This window comes from Chaetodon auriga, chromosome 19 (genome assembly GCF_051107435.1).
Source record: "Chaetodon auriga isolate fChaAug3 chromosome 19, fChaAug3.hap1, whole genome shotgun sequence".
NCBI lineage: Eukaryota > Metazoa > Chordata > Actinopteri > Chaetodontiformes > Chaetodontidae > Chaetodon > Chaetodon auriga.
This window is the reverse complement of record NC_135092.1, coordinates 13695073-13716111: the sequence shown is the minus strand read 5'-3', so window position 1 is coordinate 13716111 and position 21039 is coordinate 13695073. Positions and strand designations below refer to the sequence as shown.

Genomic DNA, 21039 nt, shown 5'->3' with positions numbered 1-21039 from the left:
GAGTTCATGTTAAAGCACAAGTTTGACATCTTGGGAAATGTGATCATTCTTTGCCTGCTAATGAGTTAATAGCCACATTTTTTTTGACTGTTGGACCGAGCAGAGGTAGCCAGTCTTTGTGCAAAGCTACAGTAACCTTTCCCTGGATGTTGCTTCATATTTAATAAGCAGATATAAGCGTGGAGTCAATCCTCACATTTAACTCTCTGCAAGAAAGCAACTAAGTGTGTTTTCCCATATGTCAGACTATTCCCTTAGGGTTGCAATTTGCACACACACGCACACAGATACACACATACACACACACTCACAGGAATATTGATTAAAGCTAAGCGTAAAACAGCATCTTTTCCTCCCTCACCACCTAATGCATGCAAACACAACTGTCCACATGACCCTTCCTACCTACCATATGCTTCACACAGATATTACACACTCCTGGCATTTCTCTTCTCTCGCTCTGTTTTTCCTCCACACACACTCACACACAAACAATGAGTCATGAATAAAAGCACAGAGAGGAGAGACAACTCACACGCAGCTGCACACACTTACAAACAAAAGGAGGCATGTATATGTGTGTGTGCAGAAACACAAGTCATGATCAGGCATTGTTTGTTTTGTAAATGAGCGGCTGTGGAAGAAGTAGCTTATCTGCATTCCGCTGTAATCAAAACATATGTGGAAAAATCTGCACTCGCCTCTGTAAATATGTCTTAATATGAATGACAGCGATCATTGGCAGCCATCTATCAGGCTGGACCATATGTTGCTTTGGGTGGGGAGGGAATGAGGGCTTACTGCAAAGCCTGCCTTATCCTCTGGCATTACAGTCTCTAAGAAAGGATTTACTCTTTAATTCTTGATTAGATAGAATTTTCTCCCCAGTGTGCGAGCGCAGTGATACACCGCGCAGAGACAACCTGCCCCGTTGGGAAAGTGTGTGTGTGTTTGTGTGTCCTTTGGCAATGCTCCCTCTCAGAGACACACAGACTCATGTACACGCCAACCTACCCCCCACCCCCACCCCCGCTGTGTGCCATCCAATTTAGTGCCTGGGCTTTTAACACATTTTGATAGGGCTATTATTAGGAGCGATGGATTATCAATCAGGAATTAATCCTGATTGATGTGTTTGCCCCAACTGGAAAAGGACCACACTCGCTGCTACACTGTTTGTTTTCATCTCTGTGATGAGAGAAGGTGTTTCTTTTTTGTATTTTTTTCAGAGGGTGACGTGAGAGAGAATAGAGGATTTTTTTTTTTCCTTTTCATTTTTGCAATCAAACAACTAGTTCCACCAGCTTCACCTACTCAGGACGTGAGGAGACCACTGAGGAAGACGTTCATTTATTTAGTTCCTTCACTCATCTATCTTCCTCCCCCTCGTCTCTTTGCCTGACTGGCTGCTGAGCCGACTGACTGCCTGGATGGTTGGCTCCCTCTCTCACTGGACTCTCACTGGCACCTCACTCACACACTGCGTGCGCTTCGCTGAGGCTGGGGTGGAGAGAGACAGTCGGGCAGCTCAGGCTTTGGGAAGTGGGATCTCTGCTAGATTTCTCTCTCTGTCTGTTTTGGTGGACTATTAGATGAGAGCAGAGGAAATATCTGGCTCTCTCTCCTCCAGCACTGACCACTGACCATCACTACTGTGCTGCATCCATGACTTTACATACCTGGCTGGTGTATGGGCTTGGATTTATCTTGGTTTGGGCACTCTGCTTGACACAGGGTGAGTAGGATGTATTTTGGCATTGAAATGTGTGAGGAATTTTGCAATGCACGGAGACATATGAAGAGGCTGTGCGAGTATGTGTGTGCGTGTGTGTGTGCGCACACGTGCATGTGGAAATTTGTATGTGACAGACAAGAAAAAGTGTGCTGAGCTCTCATGATATCACACACACAATAATCTTCACTTACATCAGGCTTTTGCAGGCAAAGTAATCAATAGCATAATATACACCCAAACAGGTAATATATTATATACACTGCTGTGTGCAAATATGATAAAAAAAAAAAAAAAGTATTGTAAAAATTAATGTTAGGCATTTGCAAAATATTAAAACAACGCAGCAGGAGAATATCAGAAAATAGGCTGGTGAGACCAATTGAACGAATCACATCAATATAATGTAGAACCATGCTGAAAGCACTTCCAATAAATATGCCTTTGTTCTGCATGTAATTGACCTGGGAGTTCAAAGCTACGCCTCCCAACAACTGGTAATATCCATAGGTGGCAAACTAAATTTCCCTATAGAGCAATAACGATTGACCTGACTTGGCTTAGCTGCAGCCTTTGTTCACAAGGGACCAAAGAATAAGAAACTGGGGTGATGCGCGCTGAGATGCTTTGCTTAATTCGTATCTCAGTGTTTTGGTCTGAGTCAGATCACCTCTGATCCCAGCTCCAGACCAGAGGGCGAAGTGAGCTCCTGGACCGATTAATGATGTGGCGTTTATAAATAGGGCAACATCCATGATAAGCAGCAGATGAGGCACCAACTAGGTGGACGTAGATATAATTGCACTGCATTATTAACAGTGTCAGATCTCCTAATTAATGTTAGAAATTCAGAAAAGGTGATGGTGATTATTAGTCATAACCAACAAACAAACACCAGAGGACATTGAACTTAATACCATAATAGCACACCATTTAATACCTATTATGTATGGCAGAATTCTTAATTACAGCAATAATCTTGCATTCATAAGTTACTGATATGTTTATGGCACCTTAAAAGCTAATTTTGAGTGCAGCATCATTTTAAGTCCTGCTGAAAAATCAAAACAAAGCGATGTATAATGAGCCAGGAAAGCAATAATACAATTAAATGCAAATGTTCTTATGGTAATTCTTAAAATCCTCCTTGTTTGTCTGCTTACTTTTTCTTTCCAACTGTCTGATTCTTAAATGGTTTCTCATTTAAAAAAATCTATAATGCATACACTCGTATTATGACTATAATTGGTTTGGTGTTGAAATGCAGATGAGCTTTACAAGCAAATTTGTTTGTTTACATATATTCAAACGTGCTCAAAACCAATAATTGATTAAATTAACTCCAGGTTATGATGGTTCTTATTTAGGTTTGATTCATACAGCGTTAATGAACATTTCCTATTGCATACCATTAGAGGATCTGGTCATAATAAATTGTATTGTGCCTTGAAGTGACAATATGTCCTCATTATGTTGACAAATGCTCATGCTGGGCAGCTTTTCAATGTTTCATGAGTGCAGTGCTAAACAACATCACATCACAGTGGACTGATAAATCAGGCTGTTAGCCAGATGTAAATGACCATTCCATGTTTTTTTCCTTTTTTTAATTTCCACAACCATTACCCAGCTCTAATGAAATGCTCCAATATTTATGAGAGCTTTCACTGCATGGTGTATCACCAGCAGGGAATATGACACATCCCCTGAAGGCTGGCATGTGCTCACTGTCCCTGTGAGGCTTTACATTGATTCCAGCAGATTTCTAAAGTGATTTTTGTAAGAGCATTTGCCTGGGATTAGTTTGCTCCTGAAAGCTCCATCAGAGCTTTTGGTGGGCTATTTAACAGAGCAGAGGCAGCGAGAGGCTCACGTCCGCTCTCTGCCCTCGCACTGAGTCCACAGGTTTGCAGAGATAAAGAGGGAGGATTGGTTTCAGCCAAAGCTGATCTTCCATCTTGTGTGTGTGAGATTTTGGAGGTCAGACACAGGTGTGTGAGTGGTCCGAAGTCACTGACAATCCCTTTAAGCTCCAGTGGATTTGTTCTGTTTAGGCTTAGCCTTACTTTAAGGAGAGTTAGACATTTGGTAAGTGAGACAGTGGCTTGTGAGAAGAGGGAACTAAAGATGAAAGAAGTCTTTGGAGCCTTTCATTTCTGGAGAGATATGCTTAAAAATTCAATTGTATCTTGGTGGTCCAAACCTATTTTGGCAAATGATCATATTAAGCGAGTCTACGATTTTTAGGCTTCAGCTGAGAAGGAAAAGTAAACAGCATCGTCTAGCTGCATGTTGATTTAGTCCCTCTCAGGTCCTTCTCAGTGCTGTAGCTTCCACCACTTACAGGGTGCTGAGTGGTAGAGACACGGCTTTGAGATCACAAGCTGGAGCTGGCAGGCAGACAGCTTGGGATGGGGTGTACAACTGAGGGTGAGTCACCCTTAAGCACTAGCTGGAGAAGAGAAGAGAAGAGAAGAGAAGAGAAGAGAAGAGAAGAGAAGAGAAGAGAAGAGAAGAGAAGAGAAGAGAAGAGTCAAATACCGTCAGGGACAAATATCAGATTTCTTGTTCCTTGTTGGGGAAACTTAATGCTTTTGAGATGCACTTCTCTTGAAATACCATGCAGGATATGTCTTCAGTTGAACTGAAGGATTGCTTTAAAATTAGCTCATTTGCACTGTTTGTGTGCTACATAGCTTCAGCTGCTGCAGTTCAAGTGTACCTCTCCAGTTAGGGGACTGCATAGCACAAAATTTTGGACCCTCCACATTCTCTACAGGCCCCTCCACACAAATCCACAGCTATTCATCCTTGTATCTTCGTAGGTCCTTCTCATATGAGGGCCCCTTCATCCTCAGTCCCTTTCCCCCCAGCTTTACGCCACTGGGTCAAGTAGATAATATCTTTGAATTTGAAACAGTCTTTTCCTGGATGTAAAGTAAAAAGTCTCAGGCTAATCTCTTCCATTTTCAAATTTTTCCTCTTATTAAGTGAAAATGAAATCTTTAAATCCTTATATTCATAATCATAATGCTCCAAGGGGTCGCCATGGGTTCAGTGTGTATGTCCTGCCGATAGCACATATGCAGGTACAGCATATGTTTTGGCATCGTTGGCATCATAGTGACTCTACTATCTGTCTATGGCATTTCTTCCATTGCCAAAAAGTAGCATTTTACACAAACAAGCTGGCACACCATCTTAAACTGCACCCTGATCAGTTGTCATGTACTGTTCTGTGTGTCTGCTGCAGTCAGGGGGCTGCAGTGCTATGGCTGCAACATCATCCAGGGCCAGAGGTACGTGGACGTGGGCTGCTCCAACCCAGAGGTCATCACCTGTGCCCACTCACACAAAGGCTTCAAACACCGTTTCTGCATCAAGACAGAGAGCAGTGAGTAATGACCAAGAAACTGAAAGCATCCTCACAAATTCTTCTCTTCTCTTCTCTTCTCTTCTCTTCTCTTCTCTTCTCTTCTCTTCTCTTCTCTTCTCTTCTCTTCTCTGCTCTTCGTCCTCTAATTCAGTGAGCTAATGCATCTGAGTATGATACTTTTTTGAGGAAGATTTATGGTGAGGTAGAAGATTATTAAATCATGACAAATTCACTGTGGCTTGCCACTGGACATTGGCATAATCATTTTTAATCATACTTTCATGTAAATGTTCTTTGTCCGCTGATGTGAATATTCTATTGCTCCTTGCACTGAGGGTAGTTACATAACCCTACTTTGGTGTGCTTTGCTGAGTAAATTATAAGTCATTCATTGTTTGATGTGAAGTCAAATGGAGGATGTGGAGAGCCACGACAGGATAGTGATGGCCAGATGAGTAGTTCTGCTGATATCCAGGGAAGCGTGGGCACTCCAGCTGTTCCTTTGCTTGACGTCTAACTCTGTTCGCTCATGTTGAAAGGGCTGATGAGGCACCTTTTCCGCTGGACTCTGAGAAACAGAAAGCTCAGACATGGACTGACAACAGCCCATCAGACAAAGTATTACACGCACTTTGTCAAAATCTTGAAGCAGTGTCTTGGTTGTAATCTGTGGCCAGTCAGCCTGTTAATCTTCATGCGACCCTGCCAAACTCAAATCTAACAGATGCTGGTGAAGTTCCATAAGAGTCTTAGAGTTCTAGTCCCCTTTGTCCTTAGATACAAGACATCTGTCCTCAGCCCGTAGCCACTCCAGTGCCCTTTTCTTCTGAATACAATGTCCTCTCACTTCTCACCTGTCTCCAGCCTACAAATATGACTAAAGATTAATGCTCATAATTTAAAAGAAGACTGGTTGGCCCTGCTGCCCTCAGATAGAAGACCTGATCACTATTCATTATCAGCTTGGATTTTAAAACAACAACCAGCTCCGAGCTCTCTGTGTCTGGGGATGTCAGGTTGCCATTTGTCCTTTCTGGGATTATAAATAACAGAGATGCTGTCAGGTGATAATTGAGTGCGAGAAGGTGATCGGTAACATCTCATTATAGAAATTATTTTAATTGAAAAACTGAAGCTGAAGTCAGGCTACAACTCCCTTTTATGTAGAATTAGCTCATGCCAAGTATTGCTGCTCTCAGATTCAAATCATGTTTTTTACTTTCATTGGTTCAATGAAAAAATTTACGCACCACACAAACTATATTACAGTGATTGTTGGAGGCCAATTATTAGTCCAATGCTTTTCTTCTAGGCTGTATGACAACCAAAAGTGGCAGACTGCAGTGGATTTAGTGTGGATTTAGGTTTATTTTTTTCAGAATTTTCCCAGTTAAAGAAAGCTAACACAGATTCTAAATCTACAAAATAATCAGAATTCTGTATCAAGGCTTCTCCATGTAGTACAAAATGTACTATTTGTCAGAGGCTTGGTTTCTCAGCTGTGAAGATGTATCCTGTAGAGTGTGCCTTTAAGATCTCTGAATGTCTTCCTCATTACATCCTTGCAGTATTTGGTGCTTACTCGTGCTTTTTTTTCTTGCTGAGCCAAACACCAGCTCGTCACTCTTCTCTGACTGACTGTCTCCGTCTTCCGTCTTTCCAGCGGCTCTGGGTATCGTCCTGACCAGCGGTTGTGCCACATCCAGACACTGCCAGCAGCAAGAGCTGCCAGGGGTGCGCATCCACTGCTGTGACTCAGACCTGTGCAACAGCGCCCCCTCCTGGCATCCAAGCACACTCCACTACATCAGTGCAATGTTGAGCATCTTGCTGCTGAGGATGTGGTTGTGATATGGGGAACATAACATCAGTGGACTATGGGAGAAGCATTTTGTATTAGTAACTCTCATGTCTTCTCTTAGCTGCTCTTGTTTAGGGCCGAATGAGAGTTTTTCTCAGTATGGTGTTGCCGGCGAGCACCTTGAAACGGTAGCTTTTGTCACATAGTCAGACCAACGGCAAAATAACCCTGTGAATCTGTTAAGTTAAACTAAGGTCATCAGTCAATTCATTGTGCACATCCACTCACTCAAATGTAGCTTGAAGTACAGTAGAGATATTATGGGATGTTTGTCGCCATGAAAGAAAGATCTTCTTTTTTTTTTTTTGGTCAGTTCATAAAAAGCTTTCAGTAAAGACACCTTCTATCAGCAATGCAGATGCACGCTGAATTCAGTTTTATAAAGGCTTACATCCACTTGTACTGTAAGACATAAATCAGTTTTCTCTGTCAAGGAGTTCATTAGCTTTCTCAAGAATCTTTCACTTTGTGTGCAGTATGTTCTTTTTAAGTCACAGGATATTTACTGTGCAAAATGAAAGATATTTTTTTAGTTTGCTCTCCAGTTGTCCAGGCTAAGCTTGGGAAAGCACATTGCATGTGGTTTTATGTAGGATTGTACGAAATATTGTACAGTGAAAGCATGTAATGTTGTGAATTAAAATGTTTCATATTTTTCAAAAGAAAAATGTGTTGAACTTGAATTTTGTTATACCAAGACTCACCATTGATGTCACACACTACACATAATCAGCGCAAGCTAAAAATAACTTGACAGGTATGAATTGCCAAAGCAGAAATTCCATCTTACACACGGACATGTGCCCAGCATCAAACATTTAATAAACAGCTCATAGCCCCACTTCCCTTATGCTGATTGTTTGTATGTGACAAATGTTCAAAACTCTCTGAATACAAAAGATATTCTTTTTTCCAATTAAAACATTAAAAGATTTGAACCTGGCTTCAAATCTGATCCCTCAAGCGATCAGTTTGTTTCCCACAGACACACGTGAAACAAACCATCCAAAGACAAATGCCATGAAAAACAAACAAACAAACAAAAACCAGTAATGTGTAGAGCCATATCTCGGTGGAACACATTGCCATGCTTTATATCTCAAAAACCTACAGAAAAAAAGAGAACAAAAAAACAGCTAAAGTTATTATTTTTGAAGACTGGCCTGCAATATAGGTTCTCTTTCATTTATTTGCAGTATGGATGGGTATGCAACTTTGGATTGGACAAAATTGGCTGCAATGGTAATGTGTAACTATATCATTTGCTGCATGTGGCATAAATGTAAACATTTATTAATTTGATGTAGGCCTATTTCCTTAAATATGGATCCATGGAAGAGTGCAATGAAACAAGTAATTAAGATCCAAATAAACAAAAGCCTAAATGATTTTTAGGCCACAATGGGTTACATTAATCTATTAAGATAAGCCTCACATCTCTGAATAAGTTTGATTCTTAGTCTTCTTCAAAAGCGAAAAGGACGATGAAGCAGCATCTCAGTTGCCAAGCATTTGAACCCAGGCCAGGTGTAATCAAATGCCTGAACACTCAAGCTTGTATCTAATGATTTCAATTTGAGTGATGATTTCATAATCTGATGCGTCACCTAATCCGTAGCGGTGTGCCAGTACAGCATGATTACACCTGTGCAGGTGAGGTTGCCTTTCACTAAACAGTGCACACACCGCAAACCGCCGCATATGATGCTCTTTGTCCCAGAAGCCCATTGTACACAGCGGAGGAAACCCTGTGCCGTGAGCAGCCATCTTGGATAGACAGATCATACTTGAGCCAGGATAACCTGCATTCCTCCTCTGAACAGCTGAAGAATACAAAGCTCTAAAGACTTACTTTCTGGTAAGAACAGAGAAGATGGTATTCTGGAACACACTGATACACCTGTTCATAATGGCTGACAAACGAAGAGGCACAGATATTTAAATTATGAAACAGTTGGAACAGTTTAGCTACCCTGTGTTAGCCAGAAGTCAGCTAATTGGCAGGCTAACGACGCTAGCTAACAGATCGCTAATACCAGGTTGGTGTTTCACGCTAGCTTCCAAGAATAGCAAATATTGTCGGTTTAACTGTTAGCGAGTACTGTTATAGGTGAGAATTGACTTGCTCAGCGATGGCTAAACGTGGGCTGACAAGCTAACTAAGATGCATATTTAACGTTAACATTGCTATAATCCAACCACTGCAGCTAAGCTAGCAGGCAAACTAGCATGCCAAAGCTATCGCTAGCTGTCGTTAGTTGGTCTATGGTGGCTTTTCTGAAATTGTGCAGAATCTCAGTTAGTTTACCAACCTAGATATACAACTAAGATAACATTGACTCGATTGTCTGTGTGTTAATGGAGGCAACCGACGTACATGTTGTGATTTATGCGATATGTTGTCAAGATACATCCATGGATGTCAGCAAGCAGTTAACTAGCTAACGGAAATTTAGCTGTCAAAACAGCTAATCTAGGGCCGCAGTTGTTATCAGACACGATCATGTAACGACTAACCAAGTAAATGTCAGTCCTCTTTCGTTAAGTATTGTTTGCGTTTTGGTGCTGACTAACAGCTGAGAATTAACCAAACCGACACTGTCACTTTGCCGGTCAAGCTAACTTAACGTTAAGCTAGGCACCGATGTCGGGGAGCAGGCATGACGTTACTATCATATTAAGGGGTTAGCAGCAGAAACCAAGTAGTGTTTGTTTGGGTTTATACGGACAGACCGTCTCTTTGTCTCTGATCTCTTGTATAGAAGTTATACCGTGATCATTTGTACTGCAGGGTCCGAAGCAAAAGGTCCGATAATTCTATGCCGACAGTGTGTTTAGCCTCCTCTTTGACGTAACTTTTCCAGACAGCATATGTGTTAAATTTTAAAACGGTTGGCGACAAAGTAGACCCTTCATGTGTAAAAGTGTTGCAAATTTGGATAGATCTGCTTTTATCTAACATAAAATGCTGCATCATTTCTGTTTCTTGCGTCTATACACTCTTGTTTACCAGCAGACTTGATTTGAAACTTGGAACAATGACGTTACATGTTGTCATGCTGTATTAAAATCCGTTAACCATCTAAGTGAAGTATATCATGGATTTGTATGAGTTGTGACAGAGTGTCAGTCTCGCCTGTAAAGGCAGTGATCATCTCAAATTGTTATCAGGGCTTGAAAGGAGTCACATGATTTGAATAGTGGGCCTTGACATAAAGGAGGCCCTGTGGCTATATAGTTATACGTCAGGATTTCCTGATAGCCAAGTGATTTCAGTTACTCATAAGTCATACGTCCTCTCCTCTATGGGAAGTAGGTGTTGGGAGGTGGAAAGGCAGTGACAGTATTTCTCTGGAGAAAGATTCAGTGTGATAAAGAAGACTCAGGGAAAAGTGCTGAGGCTGCAGTCTGGTCACATTGTCTTGACTCGCCTTGTGCTTGATGGATACTCATGGGGCTTATTTCTGTGTAATGAGCGGAAAAAAAAAGGAAGGAAAGAAATTGAAACTGTTTATCCAACTTAATCACATTTTATTTTTACTCATCTTGGGGATATCCTTTCTAATAGTTTACCTTCCAGAGCATTTAAAGTCCTCACACTGGCTATAGAGATTCCACATGAGGGTCATGTGACTGGAGGCAGCCTGAAAAAGACCCTCAGATGTTATGGTGTGTTCTGTTAACCTCAGGAGTCTGAGCTGGGAACACCAGAGATGACCAAGCTCCAGTACAAGAAGTCAGACAACCAAGCTTTAGGCACCTAGGAAAACAAGAATAACAATGCACTACATGCTATTTTGTACATAGTAACACTGTAGCAACATGTCCTCAGATAAGTTGGACAGCACTGTGTGTATGACTGATTAAATTACACACAAATAAGACAGAGGTGCTAACAAACAGGCCAACTAAAGGGGGCAGTTTAGTTTGAAACCTTCTCAGTGCAACATCAGATACTTCCTACAGTAATATCAGTTTTCAGTCAATGTGGAAGTGTGAAAATCATGTTATTTAAAAAAGTGCCTGACTTAACAAAACATCAGCTGATGTAGAATTAATGCATTAAATGATAGGGAGCAATGAAATTATACTAGCGTCATCCTTGAAATCAGCAGGTCGGTGTGTGACATCACAAGGGTGTCTGACTCAACGGCATTTTTATTAAAGTAAAGTTTTTTGGGGACATCTTGACCTGAATTAACCTGAACTGAGTAGCCGTGCCAGCCCTCTTCATTTCCCCTCTAATAAATTACATTCACCCACTTACTCCATTTTCTTGTGCGACTGAAAGGCTGCCCTTTTTATATGCCTCTTTTTTCAACCCTGTTTTTACTTCCTTGCTCTATCTTCATTTCTTCTCTTTTAGATTCTCATATCACTCTGTATCTCCTTTTCCTCTGATTGTGTCAGCATTAATCTGGCCTGTCAAACATGGTCACTGAACTGCAGATGCAGTTGCAGAAGCATGAGCATACCAGCAGTACTTGGTTCTGATGTGGTACAGTGATTTTAAGTTTCCAGTTTTGAACTGTAGCACAGTTTTCACAGAGCTGCAGATAAGAGAAAAACAATAAGAGCATCTCCCCATAGCTGTTGAATCAGTGTATTTATATGAATGTTTTTTTTTATTATTATTTACTAGTCATGGTGAGTCTGAAAGCTTTCCCTACATGCTTTGTCTGTGGAGTGTGAACAATGAAGCATCACTAGGTATCAGATAGGTGTCAGGGCTATTTTTAGCCTAACTGTGAGCCTATGATGCTGGAGGTGTTCTTGTGTACATGCAAGTGCCACACTGTTTACTTGTAGCATGTCCAGTGCCATCAAAATTTGCCACTGTCAGGGTTGTGCTCTATCATTATGAGAAGAGACAGGCAGTTGAGACAACAGGGGTTGCTGCTGTGGAGAAATACAGGCTTGCTGACCACAGAAGAGCTTTCTTCATTCCTATGGGTTAAAGAAGACATGTAAAGTGATGGATCACCTTACATGTCTACATGTCTGGACTTGAATCTTTATTATCTTTATTATTTTTTATTTAGACTGAAAATGTTTTGGACAAGAAAAACAAAGTGATGCTGATCAATGCCAGCCACTCTTCTTAGCTCAGTGGCTGCTGAGATTTCAGTTTTTTGCCAGGTACACGTGTACACAGGTATTTTTTAAAACAGAGTTTTCCTCCTGTGTTCTCAAGAGACATCATGTCCACGTAAGCATTGTTTTTAAAAAGAATCTCCATCCATATGAAACTGCAAAAACACAATTGAAGCACTGTCAAGAGCATGCCAAACCAACAGCCGATATTACCCTAAAGCCACATTAGCCTATAAGAGGCCTGAAAAAAAAGCTATTACCAGTACACTACCTGCAACTCGAGGTCTGACTGCTAAATTAAGAATTTACTTCACATAATAGGATTTGTAATTTCACAACCGGATTGTACAAAATCACCTCATGTAAACAAAGGAGATAAACGCACACACTCTATTGTCAGACAAAGGATATAATGGCACACACACTCTTGTCTTCACAAGCCAAAAGCTCAGTTTTCAGTGACCTAATACTGCACGTGTGTGGACGAAAGGGCAAAACACATAGAGAAAGCTACGTTTTGAAAGATAAATGTATGAGTGAATTAGGCATTTGTAGTCAGTAGAGCTCCATTTTTGTTAGGAATACTCTCGTCATCTAGGCCGTGGTCAACTATCCACAGTAGGCAACACACTTGATTTAATTTTCCCTCAAGCCAAGTGAACATTGGTGCAGCATGTGAAAGGTTGGCTGAGCTTTGAGCTCTGAAGTATTTTTAATATTCTAAAGGGACGCATGCTAACTTCAGCTTTACTGATAGCTCAGTCATAGCAGCTCCTTGTTAAGCAGCCAAATGGAAAAAGTGTTGAGTTTCATTTTTGGCTGCTTGCACAGTCTCTGTTGCATCATTGGAATTTAATAGGACGTAAATTATCTGATGATCATGAGAATCAAGCAAAGTGTTATGGTTGCTGAGATGGACAAATATCATATTTCTAATTAGGTAATTTAAAATTAGGATTAGGTAATTACTCAAATGGTGTAACATTCTTTACATAATGTGTATGTTTTGATGTGTTAATTCACTTTTGAATGGAGGTATACTGTTTTTGTTGTGATACTTAAGCATGCATTGTTGAATTGTTGCATTACCTGGAAATCTTTAAGTATGAAAACAGCAAATTGCCCTTACTGACAGTTTATATGCCTAAACCTTTACTCCTTTTTTCTTTTTCAGAGCCACAATGGCCACTGCACCGTACAACTACTCCTACATTTTCAAATACATCATTATTGGTAAGTAAGCAACGCAAGTGAGCGTTGAGGGTCTCCACTGAGCCATGTTGATGAGCTTGTGGGAGCAGTTCACAGTGTACTGATTTATCCCTCCTCCAAAGGAAGGTCCACCTGAATCAATTTTCTGCATACTGAATGCTTCCCCGTACGCTGATTGAATCCAGCGTGTTTCAGTATGTCTGTTATGGTCTTTGATCTTAACTAAAGCACCAGATTTTTTAAGAGATGTGTCTGCACGACTGCTTTAATCAGTTATACTAGACAAGCAATTTGACAGATAGATCAGTAAAATTGACACATGCATGAAAGCCTGTGACAGATTTGACGGAGTCAGTGCCTTATGATGTCTTATATCATCTTAGCTCCCTATTTTCTAAAGCAATTACTACACTTTAATGTCGTACTACGCTGTGCAGCTCATCAGTTAACATTTTTAAATGCCTTTCCTTGATGACTGCTTTTGCTGACATGTTTCTTAATGTGAGATTTCTAAGTCAACACATTGCTGCTTTTGCTTGTACATATATTTACAGACCGACATATGCATAAACACACACACACGCACCCACAGCTCCAGGCTATTTATCCTCCTCTTCTCTGAAACCCAAAACACTCTGCCTCAAAAGCTCAGTTTCCTCTAAATAGTCAGATTCAGTTCAGTTCGTTACACATTGGAACAGTGACTTTCACCTTTCCATTGTCAAAAATTGTGAATGGTACCAACAGTGCTGTTTATTTTTTTGCCCAAATACAAACAAATGTGTGTGATTTTGTTTGTTTGCAGCATAGTTTTTCTAATTGTGGTGGTCTGCAATGAAGAACTCAGGAGTCATAGATGAATACACAAACAGGATCAAGGTGCTAAACACATGTACCGTTAGTGTTAAAATGGTCATAAATGTGCATCATCAAACTCTGTAGGAGAGCAGACATTATATTTGTCTTCCTCTGTCTCTCATCGCTCCACATGAAATTTTAAGTATCATCGCTGACTGTCCCAGAGAGGCTGCTGCTTCATGCATGGGGGCAACACTGCGGGCTTGAATAGAGAATTGTTGTTCTTCTGTTATTTCCTTGGTTGACCTGAGTTTCTCTCTATGTCTCTCTCTCTCTTTTCTGTCTCTCTCTCCACAGGGGACATGGGGGTAGGGAAGTCATGTTTGCTTCACCAGTTCACAGAAAAGAAATGTAAGTGCTGCCCTGATTTTGACTCCTTTTCATCATTGCTTGTGCCTCGGTGTATGTCAGGTTGCCAGGTTCAATTGGAGTGCCTAAATCGCTTTAGATTTCTTTATATGCCAGAGGAAGTCGGTGGCATAGAAGTCAAGTGTGAGCTCAACAGTGAGAGACTCTTCTTCTGTGTGTGAGTCAGCTGCAGCCTCCCATTACCATTCAGCTCTGTTTTGTTTAGTTCTACTATTAACAAGCCAGATGCTGTGTTCCTCATTCACTCGCCACCATCACATCCTGCATACACACACGCACACACACTGGGGTGATTGAGAAAAGGTTTTCAGTGTCAGTTTTTTAAAGAAATTTGCCGCTTTCTGGGTGTTGATACTTAAAACAACTGTGAGTGGAGTGACTAAAGACTGTTTGATTAGTGATGCACCTGCTGCTGGCTTACAATTGAGGTGTGTGAGTGTGAGACTGCACACGCTTATTCAGCTGAAAGCTTGGTAAAAAAACGGCACTGAAAGAATAAGATTGAAACAGCAAATGATGATCACAGGATTGCATGTCGCAACACACACACATACACACACAAAAGAATCATGAATTTGACCTCACTTGTTCTTCCCAGTTATGGCGGACTGCCCCCATACGATTGGCGTGGAGTTTGGTACAAGGATAATCGAGGTGAGCGGCCAGAAGATCAAGCTGCAGATTTGGGACACAGCGGGACAAGAGCGCTTCAGGGCCGTCACCCGCTCCTACTACCGTGGAGCCGCAGGGGCGCTCATGGTCTACGACATCACCAGGTACAGGGTGTTTGTTGTGTGTCAGTGTGTGTGTGTGGGAGATACACTTACTACATATTCTCAACTTTCTAACCATTTAGTGCTTTATATAAAAACATGTGCACGAGGAGGCTTTGGAGAGGCTGAAGCACCTTAAAGTGCGCAGTCCTACAGCCCTACAGACCCCCTCCTGAACAAACGAGAACAATTTGTCTTACAGCTTGTTTCTGACCTTCTTGCCCACACTGTTAGATGGTATCAGTGGTCTGCCAAATAAACACAGTTCAACATGTGGAATGTCTGTCTACACCACACCCAGCTCCAGTAAGGGTCCCTATGGCCCCAGGAACAGTGCTTAATGTTGGTGTGGCCACCCGCAGCCTCTGCCGGGCTAATGGACAAAAATGGGAGATAAAGATCAGTTTGTTATGTAATGTATGTGGTTGAATTACATGATGGGCTTTAATAGCCAATTTTTTCTATTTTTATTACTCAGCGGACTCGGGGTTTGATAAATGTTGTGCATGGTCCAGTCCGGTTTGGTGGGTACAGTGTGTCAGTGCAGTGAACTCTACCAGTTTCTGTGTCTGCCATAGCTCGAAAAAAAAAAACCAAACAAAAACGCTTGACCAGACTTCAGAGTGATGCTGACGTGATTGTCATTAGGATCAAACTGTAATGTTGAAGAAATGGCACATGTATTGGAAATATGAAATTGTAGAACAGGCTGTAACCCTGCAAAGTTGATCTACATACTACAGGCGTTGCTGCAGTTTTGATCTTCAGATTTTTTTCCTTCTCTGTGCACCTTGGAAATAGGAGTGCCACAAACTCCTACTCTGCTTCGGTGATGTTGTCCCGCTCTCACTGTTACACCGTCCTCATGACGTAGCAGCTGCAGAGTCTTTTCTGATCCCTCCTCAGAGATGGCAGTTATAGTAACCTCTGTGCTTCTGTTGATGTCATGCAGGAGAAGCACGTACAACCACCTCAGCAGCTGGCTGACTGATGCCAGAAACCTCACCAACCCCAATACTGTAAGTAAACAGATTAACAGCGTTTCGTTTTGTGTGCTGGGGTTATTCTGTGCGTCTTTAGCTTCTCTTAAACTGTATGCTCCTACACACATTCCCTTCTCATGCTCACTGCTCTCTGTCTTTTTACCATGTCGTTTTCTCTCCTCCTGTGTCATCCCTCTCCCTTTTGTGACTTCCGCTGCTGCCTTTCCTCTGTTTGCCCCTGTGTCACCCCCCCCCCGAGTCTGTTTGAAGCCACAGAGCTCTGTCCATTTCTTAAATTGGATTGCTTGGTAAATATGATTAGCTCTAAATCATAGTGCTCTTGTTACTGAGTTGTGTTCCTTCAATATGCTGCTTCATCCCAGGTTTTTAATCAGAGATTTATATATATATATCAAACTGTTTTCATACACATGTATGTAGTTCTTGTAGAACTGTGCTTTCTTTTGCTAAGATAACCTTTACTATGTTATGAACATTATTTTAATGACAAGTTTTTGCTTTCTGTCACCTCTTTACAGTACAGCATGCTCCCAGAAAAAAATCAATTGAATCCTATTTGCTGAAGCAGTTTTCCTTTTTTTTTTTTTTTTTTTTTTTTTGGTGTATCCTGTGTCGGCCAGGCGGTGGCAATGTTGTAGTCTAGTTATGGTTTCTGCTGTAAAGTGTCAGCTTATGTTCCTGCTTCAAAAGACGTTCATTAGGCTGCTGTTGTTTTAGATGGTGGAAACAGAACTAAGACATTACCAGATCATTAGACTGACTCAGTTCTTCAGTCGACTGAATGAAAATAGGAGTTATGCAAGACTTCTCGTAATTTAGAAACTGCTTCTCAAAACCAGCTCTCGCTTTCCCAGTAACAGCCAATAATTCAAAATGGCAAGGTTTAATTGGATGTAAATTTTATGGAAATATCAGTATCAAATCAGCAGTATTGGAGTTTGTGCATGTGACTCTCAGTGGAAATTGAGCACTCTTCTCATCCCGACGAAGTTTGAAACAGTTTCCACCACAACACTGATGATCATTTGATGGTGACACAGTGAGGACAGTTGTGAGAAGTACTGACATAAAACAGACAGAAGAGCTAAAGAATCCATGAATGGATTATGTTGAACATGCAGCAGTTCCAGAGAAGTCTTTGGAAAGTCTTTCACTGCTACAACAGGGAAGTTCATTACATTATATCAGTACATTACCGGTATAATTGTATCACAGTTGCTCGGGGCACTGTCTGGTGTGCTCAGGTGGGAGTTTCAGTTCGTCAGTGCATCTCTCAATCGATCTCTTAACAGAGAACTCCACAGTGTAACAACTGCGTCAGGAACAGTCTTCCTGCACTGCCTTTAGTCTTCTTAGCTCTTGGAGGCTTGGAAAGAACATTTGTCCCTGAGAGGCTTCACTGTGACTGATTGTCTCATTCTTCCTGTTTTGTCTCTGTGTTCTCAGGTGATCATTCTCATAGGAAACAAAGCAGACCTGGAGGCCCAGAGGGACGTCACGTATGAGGAAGCAAAGCAGTTTGCTGAGGAGAACGGTGAGCCAGACACAGAGCAGCACATGTTGGGATGACAGGAAAAGGGGTTTTAGGTGGAGGAAATGGTTTCTCTTTAAATTTCAGCATGCTGTTAGACTGTCTCACTTCAACTCTTGACGGTATTGCGAAGGCATCTTTGAACTGTGACTGTTCCATGCTCAGTTTCACCAAAACAATAATCACAGGAATCCCAGCAAAATGTCCAAATATTTAGAATAAAAATGAGCTTTGGCCTCTGTGTTCTTTTTTGTATGAGTTTTTATAAGAGAAGCCCTCGTGTTCGATTTCAAGAGACAAAAAAAAAAGATTAATATCATTTTTTTATTTATGTTGCTGAGATAGAAAGTAAGAGAAGGCGACTTGAGGAAAGCTTCAGTGAGCAGAGGTATTAGTTGAAAGGGGTTGAATGAGAACTTGGTATTTGAGGTATGTGAGCTTGTAACAATAATGTCATTGTGTCTGTTTTATGTTCAATAGGTCTGTTGTTTCTGGAAGCCAGTGCAAAAACGTAAGTCTGCACAACTTGAGCTGTTCCAGTGGCTGCAGAACATGAAGTATCCCTTTGCTTACATTCTTTAAACTCCCAATTTCTCACATTTGTGTTTATGCTCTGTATTCAGAGGTGAAAACGTTGAGGACGCCTTCCTGGAAGCTGCGAAGAAGATCTACCAGAACATCCAAGATGGCAGCCTGGACCTGAACGCCGCCGAGTCGGGGGTCCAGCACAAGCCCTCGGCCCCTCAGGGCGGCCGGCTAACCAGCGAACCACAGCCCCAGAGGGAAGGCTGCGGCTGCTAATGACCAAGCAAAAACCCCCTTCAGCCTTCCTTATCCTCCCTCTCCGTCTGTCCTGCCCGCCCCCCCTCAACCACCCCCCTTCCATTCATTCCTCCACCTCCGTACGTACGTCCATCCACCCTCCTCCCTCACTGCACCAGGAGCTGCATGAGAGCACAGCCGCGGGGGGGAAGTAACGGGGAACGGATATCGACTTGGGCCAGACTGAGCTTGGCTGTGTGGACTACATCTCTCCCCTCCTTCTCCTTCTCCTCCTCCTCCTCCTCTTCCTCTTCCTCTTCTTCCTCCTCTCTGCCTGTCTGTCTCCCTTTGTTGCCGTCTCACTCACCCTCTTTAAACTCTTGTCAGTGTGTTGTCGTCCCATAATTCTCCTCTTTCGCTCCCCTCCACTCTCCGTGCGCCATTCAGTGTAGCTCCCCAGTTCATAGAATCGTAGACGCCACCACACATCACACGGGTTACTGACACTTTAGATAGACGTAATGTTCATATGATAAATTAAACCAAGACTGTTTTTTTATGTTTGGTTTTATAGCTATATATGAAATGTAAACACTGCATAAAGTTTCATCCATCACTGATCATGTCTGAATCGGATCTAATTCATGTTCTCAAACTCTTGACGCGTCTCCCGCATGGTTTACCAATCCAGCATTTTATCAAGACATGCGAGTGTGACATCTCACTCGCGGTTAATTTTTGTGGGATTGGACCGCAAAGGCAATGAAGTAGTGTGTCATGCTGCCACACAGGTAGAGGCTCTGCAGTGTGGTGTCAAAGAATGTGCAGCCAAGTGAGCTTTTTCAGCGGGGTTCACACCTGCTTGTGGCTTTTGATTCTGTTTGTGCTGCTTGGTCCAAAACGAGTTCCTTTGCCCTGACTTCTGCTCTCAGGAGAGAGGGGGGAAAACATTGAGAAAACCAGGAATTACCCACAAATTCCTTGCGGGTGATTCCTCAGTCTCTCCTCTGGGACATCACAGGAAGGAATATTGGGTGTTTTCCAGCTTGTGTGTGTGTATGTGTGTGTGTGTGAAGAAGTCGGGTGGGAGTTTCTTTTGACCACGTTAAAATGACACTTTAAGAAGGAAAAAAAAAACAAAAACATGGCATTTGTGTTTTTGTTGGAAGCATTCATTCACATCTGTTTCTTTGCACCAGCTCTCCCTGTCCTCACCCACCTGACCCCCGAAACTCTCCCCCAGGTCATATCAACAGACTCTGTCTTTACCAGCATTTTCTTTGTCATTGTTTGTTGCCTTATTATAATTAATGTTATTACTCTCTAATCTTTATGGTTTTGCTGTACTTGCTCTCATCACACTGCTGTTCACCCCGATTCAATAAATCAATTTTTTTTTTTTTAAAGAATAATTATTGCATTTTGTTGGCAATTAACAAAAATGTACAAGTGGTGGCTTACGCGGTCAAAATATCTGTCAGCAGCATGGTCTTAAGCCCACATCTTGACTATTCAGATGTAAAACAAACTGTCAACACTCCTTTATCTCAAGTGCTGCACTGAAGAGCTGATCTGTTGTTCATTTGGGCGGTCGTTCCTCTGCCTTGTATAAAACAACACCAAGCAGCATGCCCCTCCCCCTGAAAAACATCAAAATCCAATTATGCTTTTTTTTCCTCCCCCAGTTACAATTTTTCTGTACCATAGAGTGATTCCCTGATTGGACAGCTGTATATATTGCTTCTTAACTATTGGTGATGACCTCGCTACTTGGGATTTAGAAATTTATTTGCTGGCTCTGCCAAGATCTGTACAGTTGATGTGCTAGTGGGTTGCCTGTAATTCATGCTTGGGAAATTCTGTAACATAGTTTCTATTAATAAATGTATGTAAAGGACAGACACCTAGACACCCCCCCCCCGCCAACCACCCAGTCTGCACACTACTGAACCTGTCGATTGGTTGAGGGGAGAGGAAGTGGATTGAGATTATGTGCGAACTAGTATTTATGTCTGCAAACTTCGATTTCTCTCTTTTCTGTATGGAGTGGAGAATGGGGCACTTTTATGTTTATATTGTTTTTGTTTTTCCACCCCATCGTCGCCCCTCCATGGGAGGGGCCTGCATCGCTGTCTTAACTTTTGGGGAGTGGGGATTGGTTTGTTATTGTGGGAAGTTGGTGGGCTGGGTCTTCCTTTTTCCTGTGTCCCACCTCTTTGCAGTCTGAGTGACCACTTCCTGCTTTTGTCTGTCCACAAGTACAAAAAAAAGTACATATGTATAAATTTTTAAGGAGCTGTGCTAACATTTAAATGCGTTCTTGAGTGTATATGATTTTAAAATGTTGACATTTTGATTTTAATGACAAAATACTCTAGACAGAAAAAATAAATTATACATAACCTGTTGCTGCGTGTCTGTTTTTTGATCGAAGGGAAAAAGCTTTAATAAACAGTCTGGTTGCTCA

At 41.7% G+C, this 21039-nt stretch overlaps 2 protein-coding genes across 2 annotated transcripts; both read left to right on the top strand.

Moving 5' to 3' along the window:
• Window positions 1–1194: 1194 nt before the first annotated feature.
• On the top strand, window positions 1195–7629 carry LOC143338159 (uncharacterized). Its single transcript, XM_076758369.1, has 3 exons — window positions 1195–1735; window positions 4986–5126; window positions 6772–7629. Exons 1-3 carry the CDS (start codon window positions 1666–1668, stop codon window positions 6957–6959), a joined length of 399 nt encoding a protein of 132 aa, XP_076614484.1. The 5' UTR covers window positions 1195–1665; the 3' UTR covers window positions 6960–7629.
• A 1083-nt stretch (window positions 7630–8712) lies between these two features.
• On the top strand, window positions 8713–20980 carry rab14l (RAB14, member RAS oncogene family, like). The gene is made up of 8 exons (XM_076757563.1): window positions 8713–8827; window positions 13238–13296; window positions 14431–14484; window positions 15101–15278; window positions 16228–16294; window positions 17726–17813; window positions 18291–18321; window positions 18434–20980. The coding sequence occupies exons 2-8, from the start codon at window positions 13245–13247 to the stop codon at window positions 18609–18611; spliced, it is 648 nt and encodes a 215-aa protein (XP_076613678.1). The 5' UTR covers window positions 8713–8827; window positions 13238–13244; the 3' UTR covers window positions 18612–20980.
• Window positions 20981–21039: the final 59 nt, after the last annotated feature.